The sequence below is a fragment of the Gastrolobium bilobum genome, unplaced genomic scaffold, assembly GCF_033153095.1.
Source record: "Gastrolobium bilobum isolate Gb01-03AN ecotype WA unplaced genomic scaffold, APGP_CSIRO_Gbil_v1 utg105119, whole genome shotgun sequence".
Lineage (NCBI taxonomy): Eukaryota > Viridiplantae > Streptophyta > Magnoliopsida > Fabales > Fabaceae > Gastrolobium > Gastrolobium bilobum.
Window position 1 is genome coordinate 87,769 of NW_026899967.1, and position 19,798 is coordinate 107,566.

The following is a 19,798-nucleotide window of genomic DNA, read 5'->3' on the forward strand; positions in this document are numbered from 1 at the left end:
TCCCACACACACACACACATAGGTTCGGCCTTTTGGCCTAAAATACCTAGCCATGTTCTTAATTTTATTTCAAGGTTCCAATAGATTCCTAAGCCTACTACAACACCAAACCAACTCCTTAATTTCATTCCATTACCATTCAACCTCATTTTTCCCAATTATCCTCCTTTAGGCCAATATCAACACTTAGACATATTCAATGGCTCCACTTCCAATCTACACGCATCAAATCAACGTACAACCCACTTAAAGATAGTTCACAACCACACAACACTAGTTACATGATTTTTACATCATCCATCCTTATTTCTCCTCTCTTAGCCGAAAATTACATGCATTTATACCAAGGGATTTTTGATTCATTTTAACATTTCACACATCATACAATTCTATAATTAACTCATACAATTACTCAACAACTCAATTACACAATCCTACAACCATTACATTTCACAAAGTCTTGAATTTCCATCATAAATTTTGCCTAGTTACCAAAATTTTCACCAATAATTTTTATGAGCTCAATCATCATCAAACATCATTCCAAGACACTTTTATCTAATACACATTTTCGATTTGAGGTCTTCAACCACATCAATTCACATACACATAGCTTAGGGTTCATAAATTAAATCTACCAATTTATCTAATGAAAAGTGTTGAAACTTACCAAGGATTAAGGCCTAACACTACACCAAAAACGTGATTTAGCGGCGGTTTATTTTCGATTTAGCGGCGGTTCAAACCGCCACTAAAAAATTCAGTGGCCAATTGAAAATCGCCTTAGGAACTGGCGACGTTAAAACTTTTAGGGTCGGTTTATAGGAACCGTCGGAATAACCGACGCTAAAAACCAAACCGACGCAAAGTATATACAAACCGACGTAGATTATTGGATAAAAATTAATAATTTTTACTTATAGCGGCGGTTTTGAACCGCCGCTAAATCATGTAATTAAAAAAAATTTAATTTTTGTGGTGGTTTCAATGATATAATTTTTTTTATAAAAAAATATTATTGGAGATTAAAAAGTTGAAGAAAGCTTTAAATTGCAAGAAAATTTCAAAACATACGGTCTATGATAAAAGTAACATAACATATGAGCAGTGAATATCCACACAATCATAATTCGTCTCTTCTGCATAAACAGAAGAACCATTAAAAACATTTTGAGTAATACAATTCAATTAGATGAAATAGAAATAATGAGATATTATACTCAAGTTACTTTGCTACCTTGCTCTGAACCATAAAAATTAACAACATTGAGTAGACCAAATAGACAAAAGAAGAAAAAGAAAAGGAACGCACTACAAAAAAAAATGTAAATTTATAAGAGTACGTGTGCTTCAATTCATATAAAACTTCAAACGGGCAAGTAAAATCATCATTAAAATATTACATGTGAAACAGTCTAAATGTGAAATAACCATAAAACTAGACCTCGTAGAACAGATGCTCTTCCAAATAAATTCTTTTCGAGCTTCCTGCAGCTCATCATTACTCTTACGCTCTTTAATGACAAGTGTTTGGTTCAATGCATCTAAGTCTTGAAGTGACTGTTCCTTTTCTCTTAAACCCTTATTTCTGCATCTTCACCATCTTTTATGTGTTTCAACACATTTAATGATCCTTTTAGTTGCTGAATCTCCAATTCCAGCTTTTGTTTCATATCCAGTTGTTTTTCAAGCTGAATGATTTTAGCATGGAGTTGTTCTTTTTGCTTCTGTACAAATAGATACAAATAGTATTAATACGATGCTATTTTGATGCTGATAAGGATCCTTTTGGTCAATAACAAAAATTAAAGACGGTAACACAAACCTTTTGATCTCCAGCCAGTTTCAAAACATTTTCATCAGCTTTCTGTTGCTCTATAGCAGCCATCTGAAGAGAGCTGTTTTTCATTGCATTCTGCAAAGACAATGAATGCAAGCAGTGTTGAACAAAGCCTTATACAAGATTCTAGAGAACATTATTAGTTTAAATGATTTCAAAGACACAGGAAGAACAGATTATGTCAAAATTTTGGTTTTTTTTATAGTCCTTTGGCAAGATCCTTAATGGGAGTATAAAGAGTAAAGGAAAATTTCATCTTATCAAGTGTATGGCATATGACAACTCAATGGAGTTCATAATTTTAATTATTACTCAACAGTTATTGCAAAATATTGGTGCCATTGTTAAAAAGCCTGTCCTGTGACACGCCAAAGGGACATGATATTGTCACACTAGATAATTAACAATTTAAGTTTGTCAAGGCATACCAGTGGCATATAAAGGAGTTTTAGTGTCTTTAAATCCTCGAAAGACTCCCTGCTTTGCTAATGAGAGAAGAACTACAGGAGCACCAAGGGACCTTAATGTCAGGTACCGCTGTGCATGAGATTCAAGATGGCATTCAAGGAAAATGACACTATCTATTAACCCACGGTTATTATTTAGGTGTAATTTCTTTACCAAAAGCTTGCAATGCATATTTCATATATCTGTACTCTGGTTTTCTGAAGCCTCAACACATCTTGGATGGGTCTATTTGCAATTTTCCACCTGAGTAGGCCTCTCAACATCTCTCATTAGTTTGACATAGATACTTCTCTCTGGCAATCATAACTCCTTAATTAATATACACAAATACAAACAACAAATCTCCAACTAGCAAAAGAATCTGAGTGGCCCAAATAATACTATTGATCAACATGGCCATGTTAACAAATTATACAATGCCTCAATTAGTTATTTCACTTTGCAGTACTACTACAGCCTGGTAGTTTCCAGGGCACACACTGGCTTACAGGATTACACTCGATATCAAAATAAAAAATTTTGAATTAAAAAATAAAGATAAATAATTTGGAAAATGCAGGCCTACTTCTCCATGCACTCTTGCACGGTCATGCATTAGTTGATTAGCATAGTTATCCAAATATATTTACCTGACTTGGGCCACCTGAAAAGAAAAACTGATTATAAGAATGTAATATGAACAAATTGATTTTATAAAAAAAAAGTTCTGTAGAGTTGCATTATCTGACTTGCACTTCACAACTGCTATCTATGGATAACACCCCATAATAAAAACAGCAGAATTTATAAACCATAACTCTATAAAATGCCAGAGGTATCAAAGACTTCAACCAATCCATACCTAAATGGAAAATTGAATTCCCATATTTCATTGATGAAAACCTAAAGTAATTCCTCCATATCAACTCGAGCAACGAACTTTTGGTTTTAAGCAAAACTGCCTCAAGAAGCAAGCTTACTGAATGCATTGACAATACATTAGGAAGCACATTATCAATCTTGGAACATGGTTTTCTTTGTTTGGTTCTTTCAGCAATACATAAATAAACTATTAAATTATATTATTTGAGTAGTGATACATATAATAATCCATTAAAAACTAAGTCTAAAATATTTACTCTTTTGCTTAGTTCATGAGAGATAACATTAAGAACCGTGATGCTGTTATTCGATAGTCACCTTGGGGAGCTTCAGTACCCAGAGACAATGATATAATGTGAACCCCATCTCTTATTGCATCATCAAAGGCAGCTAGTAAGTCAACATCATAGCAACCAGAATCCCAACATGTTTTGTACACAGCAATTTTAGCCATAGGTGCACCTCCCCTAGCTTCTCCAGCTGCCAGCCTCATATAATTCATGTTTGCCACGTAGCGTCCTGCTGCTGTGGAAGCTGTATGGCTCCCATGACCAGAACTATCCCTTGGAGATCTGAAAGAGGCTTTTAGAATTGTTGTTAAATAAAAATTAGTTGGCTTGTTGGTCTTATTTAGTTTGGTTCCTCATAATTCTTCTTAGGTCTATTTTCACTCCTTTAGGCCTCAATCCTTTAAATCCTATTAACGGCTTTCATTCTTTCTAAGCAGATTCTCCTTCATGATCCAATGGGCTATTTCCTAATGATATTTATATCTTTTGTAATTTTCCTATTATTGTTCCTAAAATTTTTGGAGATGTTTCAATAATCACTATTGATATTGTATTTAGATTTTAAAGACTTGGGCATAGTTAATTGTACTTGGGATAACACCTGTCTAAATAAAAAACATGAAAATCTCCATCCGCTAATTAATATGCTGAAACCCCCGTGATCCAACTTTTGTTATGAAGTAAAATGTATCAAAAGTGAAAACAGTACCATTACCATACTTATGACAGGAAGTTCCTACCAAAGAATTTTTGTTGCCCTTAGGTTAATGAAATGAATAACAGTCCTTGCTTTTAATGAGAAAGAATTTGAAGAAAAGAGGATCAGTCCTTCAAAATTCAACCTTGGGAACTTTTTTAATATTTTTTTATTTAATAAATAAGTGACAAAGAAGGATAAAAATTTCAACAACAAAGAGATAACCAGTAAGCATGGATGCAATTCTCCATGGTTTTTCCGTCCAGAAGTCCTATGAAGTCCCATGAATGAGTGGTATGCAGCTTTCTTTTAGAATTGGGAAAAACAGAAACCACTCCCGGCATTTCTGGTCAAATTTGAACATAACAAAAAACTAATTTGTCCTTAAAGGAAATTATAAACTTAAAAAAAAAAACCAACTTCAAACGAACATGACTCACGAGATCAAAAAAGGGTTAAATTAAGAGGACAAGCTACAATAAACTAATTAAGCAATTACAGACTTTATCATAATCAGATTATACAGATTCAATTGAGAAAAGAGAGGATCATAATCAGAAAAATTAACAGATAATAAAAAAAAATATCATAATCACCATCAACACGCTGTTGAAAACGCTCGAACTGCAACAATTGAGAAGCGATCTTCGAGATTCCGGTGACGGCTTTGTTCGAGGAGAGAAGGGAGAGCGAGCTCTTGAAGCTTCCGCCGATCTCCACGAGATCGTTCCGGATTCCGGTGAGAGTTTGCGAAGACGAGGAATCGCCGGCATAAGAAGAAGAAGAAGATGGCGGTGGAGCGAGGAAGTTGGCGACGCTGCGGAAAATAAGCGATATGTCATCCTTGACGCCGTGGCGATCGGCGGTGGTGAGCGGCGCCGGCGCCGACGAAGAGCAGTTGGTAACGGTGCGGTGAAGGTGCGAAGATTCAGGGTCAGGGTGGTTGGACTTGAAATAGAACCTTGGGACGAGACAATTACGATCCAGTATAATTCAAACCGAGATGATATGCCCCATTCATCCAGTCACTTGTCGGCAAACCAGGGAAGAGACTCAGAGCGAGATGCCACCCTAAAGTAGGCATCCTTGAAGCCTTTAAAGGATTGGGAATACGAAATGAAGATACCCCTTCTTGGAGTACCTCGAAGGGTTACCCACCCTCTCCTTTCTTTGGCCTCGGCCCCCGTCCGAGAAGTATATACATCAAAGAAAAAGAAGAAAAGAGAAACTGTACAAGGGAGATAGAGGTAGGCACACACTTTCACAAAACCCCGGATAAAGGCCCAAGAATTTGGGTGAAGCTGCGAGGGTGCAACCCTAAGTCGGCGGATCACGGCCAGTTGGAACTCGGAAAAAGGAAACCGAATTCCCAGCTTCGTTATGAGGTCTCGATAAAAATAGAAGAAATGAGGCTCATCCAATATGGGACCTGAACATACTGGGAAGTCGCCTGGGGGAACAAGATCAACCCCGTTGGGATTCCCAACCGGAAGCTGGGCAATGTCGGCAGGAGACATGGTGGACCGCAGTTGTAAGACTTCAAGAAGAACCCAATCTTGACTATCGGACCCGTCCATAATTTCAGCCCTGGAATATGAAGGACAAGGGTCAGTACACATCTCAATTAAATTTGACCTCGGACTCCCAGAGTCGAAGGGTAACGACGACGGACTCCAAGAAAGAGGAAGGGAGTTATCCGAACTGCTGACAAGGTCAACGAGCGGTACCCGACTTGAAGCAGTATCATCTGGGCCAAAGATGACCGATTCAGGAAAACCTAGCTCGGACGAAGAAAAACTGGAAGAGCTATCGCTCAAACCCAGAGGAGGAATCCGGTCAAGCACGGACCTCGGACTAGGAGTTACCTGGGAGGAAGGTAAGATATAAGATAGAGGGACAGGGTCGACAAAAGAATTCGACCCATGAGCTGAGGATTCGCTAAAGAAGGGCTGACTGGGCTAAAATTGAGCTGACCCTGACGACCTTTCCCTCTCCTGCCGCGGCCTGGGCGAGATCTCCGATGACTTCCCTTATAACCACGGAGAAGCAGTTGAAGCTTCTCCTCCTCAGTATATTCTTTATTAAAGAGCCAGTATTAGACTGACCTAGGCAATTGCCTTACTACCTCCTCACTTACTTCATCACCTTGGCCAGAAACTGGACCGGAAGAAGAACCGAGGGCGTCCATAAGAAACCCTCAAACAAGCTACAGAGGACCCCCAAGAACAAAATGCTTCGACAAACGCAAGTCTAGTATGAAGCGAAACCATGTGCCCTAGAGTCTTAAAGATTATGTGGCCAACAAACGGTAAAACATGCACCAAGCAAATACTTGAGATGATGAAGTAACTGGAGAAAATAAACAAAAGCAGGAAGATACGTGGCCAGAAGGAGAGCAGAAAAACCAAAAGAAGCCTGACAAGAGAGGTGCAGGGTAGAAGCTCAATACAGAGAGAAGAGCTCTGAATAAACGCCACACGCAGTAAAAAGGTTATGAACAAACCGAAATGAGGAATTTATAGGAAACCCAAAACTCTTGGGCGCGAAGACAAAGAGCCTCAAAACGGTTGACGAACAAGGGGCAATAAGGACACTTCACTACGCACATTAAATGCATCCCATCATAACATGCACAAAGACAAGACGACGCACCCTGCACGATGCACGAACCGCCAATGAGCACAGAACACGTGGATCGTCGTAACCGTCACAGCAAGCGTGATACAAAAGGTCAGGATGAAGTGATAAGGCCAAGCCCCGACTTCCGAGCTCCAATTGCGCCATGACGTCTCAAATCAAATAAAGGTCGACCAAAAGATCATAGCCAAAGGTTGCAACATGTCTGAAAATGTCAACTCGGTCCAGCACAACGGAATTAAAATTCGGAAAAACGATATCCAAAATCTCAAAATGAGCTCAAGTCGCATCCGACATGCCCCCACTCAACTATACATACGAACATCAAGGAAGATCAAGGGGCATAACGCGTACGATCTTGACGAAAGCAACTCCGAGTTAGAGCGCCGACGTCAAAAACTCGAAATTCCAAACCTGGGGTCAACGAACTCGGACAAAACAAATCCGAGGTAACATAACAACACCTCGACATCCCGAACCTCAGAATACCGAGTTGGGGGCAACTGTTATGGATATGAATATCATATCCCAACTACCTATCAGAATATTTTGTGAGATACAGAGCCATCAACATCTCAACAACTCCAAACAGCCAAAGAGCACAAGATAAGGATCACATCCCAACAGAAGGGGAGTTGAATCCTACTACAATTGGAGAATCTCAAAAGGCCCAAGCCTAGGAAGGTAATCCTATAAATAAGAGCCTAAGGACCCCAGGTAAACACTTAGAATTCATTTCCTACTTCTGCCCACGCTGTACACACACCCACCGCTTGGCTATAAGCCTATTGCTTGTGCGCAGTGATTGGGACCTCGGCTATAAGCCTAATATATAGTTGATATACACTATCTCTGAGCGCATACCCTACGATATAGCAATACGGTCTATCCAACACCTAACAAAGATAACCACAATCCTTCACATTTATCCAAATGAAAAACAAAGCCCAATTACGCGTTCTACTATTCTAGGCTTGGAAAATTCTCAATCACACTTTTAATTTTTTTTTTTTTTTTTTTTTTTGTATAGTATCACACTTTTAATTCTCTCTGATGTTGCTTATAAGATTGAGATTTTTTATTTTTATTTTTGCTATTTTAAGGTCAACGTGTTGTTCCTATAAATAAGGGACTTTCCACAAGGGCCCTTAGCCGAATAGCCCATTGAGCGACCTATTTATAAAGGGTGACACAACACACTTCGATTGCATCATCTCAGAAAAAACAGACCAAAATCTATTTCTTTTTCTTCCCTTCACTTTTATTTGTACGAGGTGGTACACTCTATATGTGTTCCTCTGAGCCTGTCTCTGTCACACACACACTCTCTACCCAAAAAGCCTAAAACGTAAAACCCATCCTCTTTCTTCTTTCTTCAAAATCTTCGACCTCGTCAATTCGATCGAAACGCGTTTCGGGGCACTTCTTCTTATTCGCGCTCTCATCTCAAGCATTGCCGTAACTTTTATGGACTATGAAATTCCCGACAGTAGCGGTGAGCATCATTGGCTTTTTCCTCGTACTTCATCGAAATTACATTTTAGGGTTTTTGTTTTTCTTTCTTTGTTGTTCTAGTTAGTTATGCGCGGTCAAATACGTTGTCGTTTTTTTGTTTTTAAATCGATTTTTCGTTGATTTGTTTTGCGATTCTTAAATTGCTGGACGAGGTGTCTCTAGCATCCTAGTTGATTGTTATCTTATGTTGAAGATAATTTATATTCGGAACTTTCCATGAAATTGCTTGTTGTCACATTTGTGCAGAGAATGTGCAGTTAGGGTTTAACTCTAATCAATAGGAACTGTTTGTTTGTATTGTGTTGTGTACTTAAATAATTTATAAGTACCTGAAGATAGAAACATGGTGGCACAAATTCGTGTAGACAAATTCTCACTTAGGTTAGTTTTATGAGGTGCGCAGTACCAATATTTTGCAAGTTGGTAAAGGGACAGAGCTTGAACTAAGTGTGTATTCATGTAGGAATTCCTTGATTGGTGTTTGTGCATTCAATACTTATGTATGAATACTTGAAATTGGAATTCAAGTGCACAAGTTATACAAGGGAATCTCTTACTGGGACTTTTTTTTTTTGGCATGCAGTGTGCTAAATGATCAAGCAAGTTGGTAAAGAGCTAAAGCTGGTGGCGTAGGTATTTTGAAGGAACTAAATTATAGAAGTAGTTTTCTGGTAGGCAAACCTGCCATTAAGTGTAGTTTCCTGCATGTATTGATTGAGGTACTGCTGGGTAGGAGAAGGTGATCTAGCAATCCTAGCCATTACAAAGGGCAACCATGATGCATGACACATGACACTTCTAAAGCAGCTTTACAGAGCCTTATACTTTGACCATATTTTTATCTTTTGAACTCTGATGATCGCTCAAAATTATTTCCTTATTATTGTAGGTGTAGTTGGTGACCTGTGAAAGCCATAGAATCCTGCTCATTTTCTAGGATTTTTTTCATGTACTTGTAAATTGAATTATATGCCTAGACTCTAGGCTTTGCCAAAACTAGGAAATCAAATAAAATTATCATTTTAGAGAAGCTCAAATTGTTGGATAACCTGGAAAGTGAGAATGAAATAGTTAAAGAGGGGGAGGGAGCAAAAGATAATTGATTGTACATGATCATAGATAAAATTGGAAATGAACATTTAAAAGAAATCCTCTTTTCTAGAACCAAGAAATATTTCTTGTTAACAGCATTCACGTATAAGATCCTTTCCATCTGGAATACATGAATAAGATTATTAAGAAAAATTGAACTTGGAAATTATCATTCATGTCATCTTTGTTTCTTATATGTAAGTTCCTTTTTCATAATACATTATTAGAGTAGATGAGGTGTACAGCTTATACAGCTGTACACAGGGTCAATCTTGTAATTAGCCATAGGGTCATTTCTGTAATTAGCAAACTCATTCAGTTCAGCTAACTAATTCTGGTTACAACTAAACCAGATGACGTGGCATATTTGTAAGGTCTATATTAGACCATTGTGTAACACATGTACGATCAATGAATCACTTTATTCTTTTTCTTTCTGTTCACTTTCGCTCTCTCTTCTCTCTCTCTATGACTTCTTTGATGGTATCAGAGCCCTCTCTCTGAGGGCCTGATACAGATCCAACCACTTGATGTTTTCCGCTGCGCATCCACCGTCTCAGTCGTCTTCAGCTGCCAGAACAACCACCGGAAATGGAACGACAGAGCACCGGTCATCTTCTCCGTCACTGTTCACGCATCAGATCTCCGTCAAACTTACAGAAAGCAACTTTCTGATCTGGAATCAAGTTGTAGAACCAGTAATCACATCTCATGAACTTCATCACTTTCTTGTTAACCCTAAGATACCGCTTCAGTTCGAATCTGAGCAAGCTCGTGTTGATGAAGCTGTTAATCCACTTTATACTGAGTGGATTCGTCTGAGCAAGCTCGTGTTGATGAAGCTGTTAATCCACTTTATACTGAGTGGATTCGTCACGATCAAATGCTTTTTTCATGGATTCTGTCTACTGTCTCAGAAGAAATCTTGAACGAGATCCTCGGTGTTTCTCATGCGTATGAAGACTGGGAGCAAATTCACAAGTTTTTCCAAGGTATGATGAAGTCCAAAACTCATCAACTCAGATCTGAACTTCGCACCATCAAGAAAGGTGGCAGATCTGTTGCTGAATATCTTCGTCGAGTTAAAACTATTTGTGATGAGTTAAAGGCTATCAAAAGTCCGATCTCAGTTGAAGAACAAACTGAACTGATTTTAGCTGGTCTTCCACCTGATTTTAATGCGTTTGTTACTGCTGTTCAAGCTCGTGAAAATCCATACTCACTCAATGATTTACGTGTTTAACTAATGTTTTATGAAATGATGCTTGCTAGGCAGAACGAAACTCTTCTTTCAGATTCAATGACTGTTAATGTAGTTCAGAAGATATCCTCAGATCCAAAAGAAAGTTCAAGATCTGATTCAACAGCTATGAGACCTCCTTTTGCTCCTATTCAAGCAAGTCAGAATCAAAGGTCTTATAATACAAATAATGAAAGAGGAAGAGGAAGGTTTTATGGTAGAAATAACAGAGGAGGAAGAGGCAGAGGTCGAAGCAATATTCAATGTCAACTCTATTACAAATTTGGACATGGAGTTCAAAGTTGCTGGTATAGATTTGATGAGAATTTTGTGCCTAAGTTCTCATCACCAGAAGCTCACCAGTTCTTTCCACAACCACAACCCTTATTTCAGAGATCATTTCAGTACAACAGACCTGCCAATGTCAACCAGCCTCAAGCTTTGTTGACCACAAATCAACCTCAACATCATGCTTCACAGCTTTGCAATATAGCTTCACAATCTCAAGGACAAGGACTCTTACCTACTCCTTCAAATGTTCAGTCCATAGAGTGGTATCCAGACTCAGGTGCCTCTCACCACGTGACTGCCAATCCTCAAAACCTTCTACAAAGCACACAACTGTCAGGTGCAGACCAGGTTTACATAGGAAACAACCAAGGTTTGCGAGTCAATGCTACGGGTTGCTCTTCCTTTTCTTCTCCCCTCCAACCACACACTCACCTACATCTTAACAATTTATTACTTGTTCCCTCCATAACTAAAAATCTCATCAGTGTAAGTCAGTTTGCTAGAGATAACAGTGTTTATTTTGAATTTCACCCTTTCACTTGCTTTGTCAAATCTCAGGCATCTCATGAGGTCTTGCTGGAAGGTGCTTTGGGAACTGATGGATTGTACCGTTTTCAAGGAGTTAACCTTTACCCCAATTCAAGTCTGCCATCAAGCCAACAGTGTGCTTCTGTTTCTAAGTCCAATTCGGATTCTTGTAGTCAAATTCTTTATGTACTAGTTACAGTGTTTCAGCTTGTACTGATACTCCACTCACCAATGTACTCACACCAAACACATCTAATAAAGTCAGTAGCTCAAGTCCTATAGGGTCAAACTATATGTACTCTCTTTGGCATTGTAGACTGGGTCATCCTCACACTGAGGCTCTGAATTCAGTTCTCAAGTCTTGTAATATTCCTGTGCCTAATAAATCTGATATTTCCTTTTGTTCTGCGTGTTGTTGGGGAAAAATACATAGTTTACATTCTGGTCCTTCTACCAAAGTGTATGAAAAACATTTTGACCTTGTTTTTAGTGATCTGTGGGGTCCAGCTCCTGTCAAGTCCTCAATGGGCTTCACTTACTACATATCTTTTGTAGATGCCCACTCTAGATACACTTGGATTTATCCCCTCAAACAAAAGTCAGAAGCATTGGTTGTTTTTAATCAATTTCAAGCACTTATATCAAACAATTTTCAGTCCACTATTAAAGCTCTTCAAACTGATTGGGGTGGAGAGTTTAGACCTTTTCATCAACATCTTAAAAACCTGGGAATAATTCACCGGTTGCCTGTCCTCACACCCATCATCAGAATGGTGTTGTTGAAAGAAAGCATCGTCGTATAGTTGAAACTGGTCTTACCTTACTTGCTAATGCATCCCTACCCATCAAATTGTGGGACCATGCCTTTATCTCAGCTGTGTATCTCATTAATTCTCTTTCTACTGCTGCCTTGAATTTTGAAGTTCCTTCTATCAAACTACACAAAACAATGCCTGACTACAAGTCATTCAAGGTCTTCGGTTGTGCTTGTTTCCCTTTCCTAAGACCATACAACAATCACAAACTGGACTTTAGGAGCAGTGAGTGCATTTTCCTTGGCTATTCTCCTACTCACAAAGGCTACAAGTGCTTGAACTCTTCTGGCAGATTGTTTGTTTCTAAAGATGTCCTTTTTAATGAGTCAAAGTTTCCTTACCTTTTTTGGTACAGTTCATCATCCAACAATGCTACTGCTCATTCCTCTCCTCCTGTTTCTAATTTGATCCCTTTGGTAGACTCCCATATTAAGTCTAATGCTCCTGTACGTCCATCACTCTCCCCATCACAGCAGAGCTTGACCACTCAAAGTTCCCAAGCATCCAGCAACAACACCTCATCACCACCATGTACCGTAGCTCAAGCAGATTCTTCTTCATCATTCTCAAGTCCTGTTCGCTCTTCTGGCATGTCACCTTCACACAACATTTCTTCCAACTCTCAGTCAGTCTCAACTACAGCCTCTTCAGGTTCAAATTCTCCTGTTCCTATTTCCTTTAGTTCTTCTTCTCCTTCTTCTGTTGCCTCTGGTTCCGAATATATACCCTCTAGACCTCTTCACATTTCACCTTCTCACATCATCACTACCCGCTCCAACACTGCTCCCCACCCACAAATCTTGTCCACCTCTCTTGAACCTGTCACCATCAAACAAGCCTTGGCCAATCCCAACTGGTCTGCTGCTATGCAATCTGAAATGTGTGCACTTCATGCTAACTCAACTTGGTCTTTGGTTTCTCTTCCTCCCAACAGAACTGCAATTGGTTGCAAGTGGGTTTTTCGTGTTAAAGAAAATGCTGATGGCACTCTCAACAGGTATAAAGCTAGGTTGGTGGCCAAAGGTTTTCATCAGCAAGCTGGGTTTGATTACACAGAAACTTTTTCCCCAGTAGTTAAGCCTATTACCATCCGCATCATTCTTACTGTTGCTATCTCCTTTGGCTGGACATTAAGGCAACTGAATGTCAATAATGCCTTTCTTAATGGCACTCTTGATGAAGAGGTGTACATGCAACAGCCTCCTAGCTTTGAGTCCCCAAATAAATCACTGGTCTGTCAGTTACATAAAGCCCTTTATGGCTTGAAACAGGCCCCAAGAGCTTGGTTTGATAAGCTCAAAACATCTCTACTGCATCTTGGATTCGTTGCTAGTAAATGTGATCCTTCACTATTTATCTACAGGAAGTCTGCACAATGTGTCTTTCTCTTGGTTTATGTTGATGATATAATCATCACTGGAAATGACTCCAGCTTTATTCAGACTCTTATTCAGAAACTTGATTCTGAGTTTGCTCTCAAGGATCTTGGGAATCTTGATTTCTTTCTTGGTGTTGAGGTTCAGAGAACATCTTCTGGAGCACTGCTTCTTACTCAGTCAAAATACATTCGCAGCTTTCTTAGTAGAGCTCATATGGCAGAAGCCAAAGGTATTTCTACCCCACTTCAATCTGGCTGCAAACTCTCCAAATATGGGTCCAATTACTACTCAGATCCATCCTTCTATCGTTCCATTGTTGGGGCTCTCCAATATGCTACACTTACTAGACCTGATATCAGCTACTCGGTTAACAAAGCTTGCCAATTTATGGCTCAACCTCTTGAAGAGCATTGGGCTGCAGTCAAGCGGATTTTACGTTACTTGAATGGCACCCTCCATCATGGTATGTTGCTGCAGCCATGTCATCCAAGTCACTTATTCTCTATCACTGCATTTTGTGATGCAGATTGGGCTAGTGACCCAGATGATAGACGGTCTACTTCAGGAGCATGTATCTTTTTTGGCTCCAACTTGGTGTCATGGTGGTCCAAGAAGCAGAATCTGGTTGCACGGTCCAGCACTGAGGCTGAGTATCGCAGCCTTGCTCTAGCTACAACAGAGGTTCTCTGGCTAAAATCTCTCCTTCATGAGCTCCAAATTCAGTTTGGCACTCCTCTCATTCTTGTGACAATCTGAGTACTGTCTCCCTGTCTCATAATCCAGTCCTTCATGCTAGGACTAAGCATATGGAATTGGATATATTCTTTGTCAGAGAGCGTGTTATTGCTAAAGAAATCCGCGTCTGCCACATTCCTTCCTTGGATCAAGTTGCTGACACTCTTACAAAAAGCTTATCTGCCTTCAGGTTTGCTGTTTTGAGGGACAAACTCAAGGTGGTTGACTCTCTCAGTTACCTTCATCCACCCTGAGTTTGAGGGGACATATTAGAGTAGATGAGGTGTACAGCTTATACAGCTGTACACAGGGTCAATCTTGTAATTAGCCATAGGGTCATTTCTGTAATTAGCAAACTCATTCAGTTCAGCTAACTAATTCTGGTTACAACTAAACCAGATGACGTGGCATATTTGTAAGGTCTATATTAGACCATTGTGTAACACATATACGATCAATGAATCACTTTATTCTTTTTCTTTCTGTTCACTTTCGCTCTCTCTTCTCTCTCTCTATGACTTCTTTGATACATTGTCAGGGACTGATGATGATCTTCCTCCCTCAAGTCAACATAGAATTCTAAGAGGTAGTAGTGTTGCAGGCAATGGAATATCTGCTGTAGCTTCTGTTCCACACTCTAGATTGTATAGTGACATGGAGGCTCAAATTCATCAACTTGAGCAAGAAGCATACTCTGCTGTCTTGCGTGCTTTCAAAGCTCAGTCTGATACACTTACTTGGGTATATATCCTTAGTTCCCTCAGTGCCTTTTATATTTACTTGTATTTTCTTGATTTGAAGATTTTTCTCCTGTATTTTATTTTATATATTCATCAGGACAAGGAAGGTTTGATTACAGAGCTTAGGAAAGAGTTGAGGGTTTCAGATGATGAACACAGAGAGCTTCTTACCAGGGTTGATGCTGATGAAATAATCCACTGCATAAGGTATTGTAATTATTTGAGTAGTTGCAATGGTTTAGCAAAACAAATATTCAGTTTTTTTCATCTATTGCAAAATGCAATCAGGGAGTGGCAACAAACTGGCTGTTACCAACCTCCAAGACGCAGCACATCTCAGCCTGTTCATGACATTTTACCTAGTCCAACTGTTTCTGCTTCCCGTAAAAAGCAGAAGACATCCCATTCGGTACCACCTTCTTTAGCAAATTACGTGATTTGAGCTTTAATGCCACTATATTCACTAATGCAACTGGAGCGTGCTTTAGGAGCTAGAGGCCTAGAGCCTAATAATTTCATTGCACATGAATTTCTTTACTGGAGAAGTACAAAGAAAAAGTAATTTATTGATGTCCATTTGATTTTTTATTTTCCACCAATTTTGGAACCAGGGTCAGTCATTGCCTGGTTTGTCTACAGTGAAGCCTGTACAGTACACTTCTACTGGACCAACTGGAGGTAGGTATTTCACAAATCGCAATTCTTCTAATGCTCTTGCATCTAATGCACCTGCTGAAGCAGCAGCTTTTGACCCATTGATTGGGAAGAAAGTTTGGACTAGATGGCCTGAAGACAACCACTTTTATGAGGCTGTCATAACTGATTACAACCCTGCTGAGGTGTGTTAAGGTCTTAATAACTGTCAAAATCATACATATATTTTAATGAAGTTAATGCCTCATTCATTGAATTTTCATTAGGCTCATTGTCTTTTGATGTTTAAGGATGAATTATGTGGGTAAGTCTAATTTTTTTTTCATAAGTGAGATGCCCTTTTTTTTTGGAGTTTGGTTTCCCAGTGTACCAAGTTACAGAGAATGACAAGTATGCAAACTTATTCTTATTTTTTTATTTTTTTCTGGCTACAAAAACTTATTCATATTTATTTCATAGAGGATATAGCATGCATCTTTAATGTCAACCTCTACAAGTAAGTACCCGTTTAGACGGTCATTTTTTAGCTTCTCTTCTCCTAATAAGGAGAAGCTTCTTCAAGTAAGGAGAAACTTCTCTTTTTTTAGCTTCTTGGCCAAACATATTTTTTACAAAAGCTCTTATCATAAAAAGAGCTTTTTTTTAATAATGAATAAAAAAAGAAAAAGCTAAAAGCTTCCAAGAGGAGTTTTTTTTAAGATGTATGTCAGTTTTTTGGAGTTCTTGTATTTATTTTTCAGTTTCTCACTTATTCTAAACTTGTATTTATAAATTTTATCCTTTATCCTAATAATTTATCTTAATAACAAATCATTTCATCTCCCTTTTTCAAAACCCTAAGAACAACTTTATATAATCACCGAACAACTTTTAGCTTTATTTTTTAAGCTCTTTTTTTTTTAACTTTAGTTTCAAAGTAGCTTTTAGCTTAAAAAAATGCTCCAAACAGGCTCTAAGTATATATAAAGTCATCCCCCAATCATCCAGATGGAAAAAAATGCTTAAATTTGATGGGGGCATAAATCGGGAAGTGCAAGGCAGCATAATATTAAATAAAATTTCAAATAATTTCTTGGTGAACTTTTCTTCAAATTTGTTTTTTCTTTGCAGGGCCGGCATGCTTTAGTTTATGATATTAATAAAGCAAATGAAACTTGGGAATGGGTTGACCTCAAAGAGGTATTTATTTCCTATTTTTTATGCATATGCAGCAGAGCAGTTACTAATTAGATTTTAACAGTTACATTGAGTGAAGCACCAGTAAAAAATATTTTAATGAAAAGAATAACATCAAGGTTTTTTCACCCTTTTACCCCTTATTAATTAATTAATAATCATTTTGCCCCTGATTCGAAACTATTTATCAATCTGCCCCTCTTTAGTCAACTACCTTGCATTTTTAATCGACTAAATGGCCAAAACAGACAAAAAATGGCTGCTGGGAGATTTAGTCGACTAAATCTCCCTATTTAGTCGACTAAATCTTCATATTTGACCAAAAAAAAAATAAGTCAGTATGATTGTAATCGATTAAGTAGGGAGATTTAGTCGATTAAATCTCCCAACAATCGTTTAGTCGATTAAAAATGCAAGGTAGTCGATTAAAGAGGGGCAGATTGGTAGATAGTTTCGAATCAGGGGTAAAATGGTTATTAATTAATTAATAAGGGGCAAAAGAGTGAAAAAGCCATAACATCAAACTATGTGAAATGACCTTGAAAAATATAACACTTTTAAAGATGACAGCAATAACAACCGTAAGGAAATGATTTTTTGGCCACTTCTGTTAAATTGGATCTAGAAGCCAAGTTTTATGTGGTTGAGTACCAACTGCACTTTGAGAACAGTTTAAAGGGTAGCAGAAGAATGACTGGAATTTGCAGGGGTTCCACTCCCTCATTAAATGTAACTTGAATCCTGCTATGATTTTTTTTTATTATGGCCTAATACTAAAGATATTTCCTTCATTACCCTTCCATTATCATTTAATTGATTTTATCTTGTCTTTTTACCATCAAACATCATATTTATAGATAGTTTATCTTCTCTGATCTTAATCTTATTTGGTACCTGTCTTTAGTCAAATGAATCATTTTCTTCCTTTGTTTGTGCCTCATTTCCTCCCTTCCTTGTGAACTTGTACCCCACTTGCTTGTGAGATATACAAGAACACTGCTTCTTGAACGAAGGTTATGACTAGGGAACTTTAGAACTTCATCTGGAAGTGATTGAACAAGAAACGAAAAGAAACATACTATTTCAATATCAGTCTAGAGTACTGTAAAATATTTGAGTTGTTTAAGTTGAGAAAGTTCGGGGGGATTTTAGGAGAAAAAAGTGAATTGAGGAACATAGGTTGAGATGGTCTGGGATGTTCTTTGAAGACCCCGGTAAGAAAAGAAGTTTGTTACTGAGAGCATGATATAAAGAAAGGAAAATGTTGACCAAAACTTGGGAAAGTAGTAAAACAAGATTTAGTGGAGTGGGAAATAGATTGGCTTGCGTTTTGTCTTGTGACGGAGTGGAGGAAAACTATCAGTATTGTGGAAACCTTTCAAACATTATGATATTTCATTGTATGATACTAACAACTATGTTCGTTCTGAATATGCAAGCTGTTTGTGCATAATAAATCATCTTTCTTGTTATGTTATAAGTTGCTGGTTTAAATGAGATAAAAATCAACACAGAAGATTTGACTGTTTCTATCCCAAAATATATATATGTTATTACTATGTAGATATATGCATTTGTCAGAAATGATTTTTTATGTTTTAAGAATATTTATGCCTTATTGATTGCAGATCTCACCTGAGGATATTAGATGGGAAGGTGAAGATATAGGCATAATTCACAGAGGTGGACATGGTGGACAAGGTCGTGGAGTTAAGAAATTCTTTAACCGGAGTGGTGATACTTCAGGTGCTGGAAGAGGGAGAGGACATCCCAAGTTTCAGTCAAGAAGAGAATTTCCCCCACCACAAAATGGTATTGTAAGGAGAGTTTTGGATGACATTGAGTTGATGAACACAGATTCACTGGTTAAGGAGGTAGATATGACATGCCTAAACAACATTGTTGAGACCAAGAGAACGATAGAGAAATTGCTTGAGTTTTTAACAACGCTGATATTATAACAGGTGGAAAGGATTTTTGCTGCAAGTCCTCCAGATTCTGTGGAACTTGAGAAGGCAAAGAAAATGCTGAAAGTATGATTACCAATCATCATGTAGTTCCTTATTTTTAAACTTCATGTTCTATGGATATTTAGTATGCTCTAATCATTGCTTGTGTTGTTGCATAGGAGCATGAGCAGGCACTTGTTGACGCAATTGCAAGGATTGCAGATGCATCGGATGGTGAAAGTGGTAATAATTAGAAGTCCACATAATATTGCTGCATATTGTTGTATATTGAAACCCTTTTTTTTATTTAGTTTAACGAAGTTAACTTTTTGTAATTGAATAAAAAATATTTTATTATGCTATCATCCTCAACCACAGATTTAAGCAACTCTAACCGGGAAAAAACATTTTAGCTTTTCTGTATTTTGGGTTAAAACAGTGCAAGGAGAATGAAACCAAGAAAAAGGGAAGGGAGAGGTAACCAGAGTAAAAATGATTGGACTCTTATTTGTGCACATCGTTTATTTTAGATTGAAAGAAGTGTATCATAATAGGTGGTGCATATTATACTTCAGTGGTAGGCATGTTTGCACAATTGGTGATGCCTGAGATCGCCACTGAATGTAGAGATTAAGCATTATATGCTTATTACAAATAATTTTTATGGTTGTAATTGTGTAACTATTTTGCTGCGTGCCTTATTTACAGCTGGAGAACAACACTTCTTGCATGGGCAATTAATGGACAGGGGATGAGAGCATAGCAACCAGCTACATGGAGGAGGTAATCGTCTTTGAAGATGATCGTTAGCTCTCATGGAAGTTTAATTATGGATGAGTACACATAGGATCCAACAGCATCTAATGATCAAGATTGTCTTCTTACTGATGC

General features: G+C 38.1%; 2 protein-coding genes across 15 annotated transcripts; one reads left to right on the forward strand and one right to left on the reverse strand.

Annotated features, from left to right (window-relative positions):
- Positions 1-1,351: 1,351 nt before the first annotated feature.
- Positions 1,352-5,490, reverse strand: LOC133294426 (protein INVOLVED IN DE NOVO 2-like). 7 transcript variants are annotated; one of them, XR_009749207.1, is made up of 4 exons: positions 2,462-5,490; positions 2,269-2,340; positions 1,826-1,915; positions 1,352-1,727 (listed from the first exon to the last, which is right to left on the reverse strand). XR_009749207.1 is itself a non-coding variant. In XM_061493080.1 (4 exons), exons 2-4 carry the CDS (start codon positions 2,901-2,903, stop codon positions 1,575-1,577), a joined length of 273 nt encoding a protein of 90 aa, XP_061349064.1. In that variant the 5' UTR covers positions 2,904-2,951; positions 4,753-5,490; the 3' UTR covers positions 1,352-1,574. The 7 variants fall into 7 exon arrangements, 4 of the variants coding, with proteins under 4 accessions (XP_061349064.1, XP_061349062.1, XP_061349063.1 ...); XM_061493080.1 differs by lacking the exon at positions 2,269-2,340 and having other exon boundaries at positions 2,874-2,951; positions 4,753-5,490; XR_009749205.1 differs by having other exon boundaries at positions 1,826-3,266; positions 3,488-5,490.
- Positions 5,491-7,968: 2,478 nt separating this feature from the next.
- Positions 7,969-19,755, forward strand: LOC133294424 (protein EMSY-LIKE 1-like). 8 transcript variants are annotated; one of them, XM_061493074.1, is made up of 11 exons: positions 7,969-8,288; positions 8,892-8,979; positions 14,927-15,129; positions 15,226-15,335; positions 15,417-15,537; positions 15,740-15,967; positions 16,893-16,961; positions 18,587-18,832; positions 18,923-18,991; positions 19,087-19,150; positions 19,616-19,755. In XM_061493074.1, exons 3-11 carry the CDS (start codon positions 15,043-15,045, stop codon positions 19,660-19,662), a joined length of 1,041 nt encoding a protein of 346 aa, XP_061349058.1. In that variant the 5' UTR covers positions 7,969-8,288; positions 8,892-8,979; positions 14,927-15,042; the 3' UTR covers positions 19,663-19,755. The 8 variants fall into 8 exon arrangements, with proteins under 8 accessions (XP_061349058.1, XP_061349061.1, XP_061349057.1 ...); XM_061493077.1 differs by having other exon boundaries at positions 14,990-15,129; XM_061493073.1 differs by having other exon boundaries at positions 8,892-8,941.
- Positions 19,756-19,798: the final 43 nt, after the last annotated feature.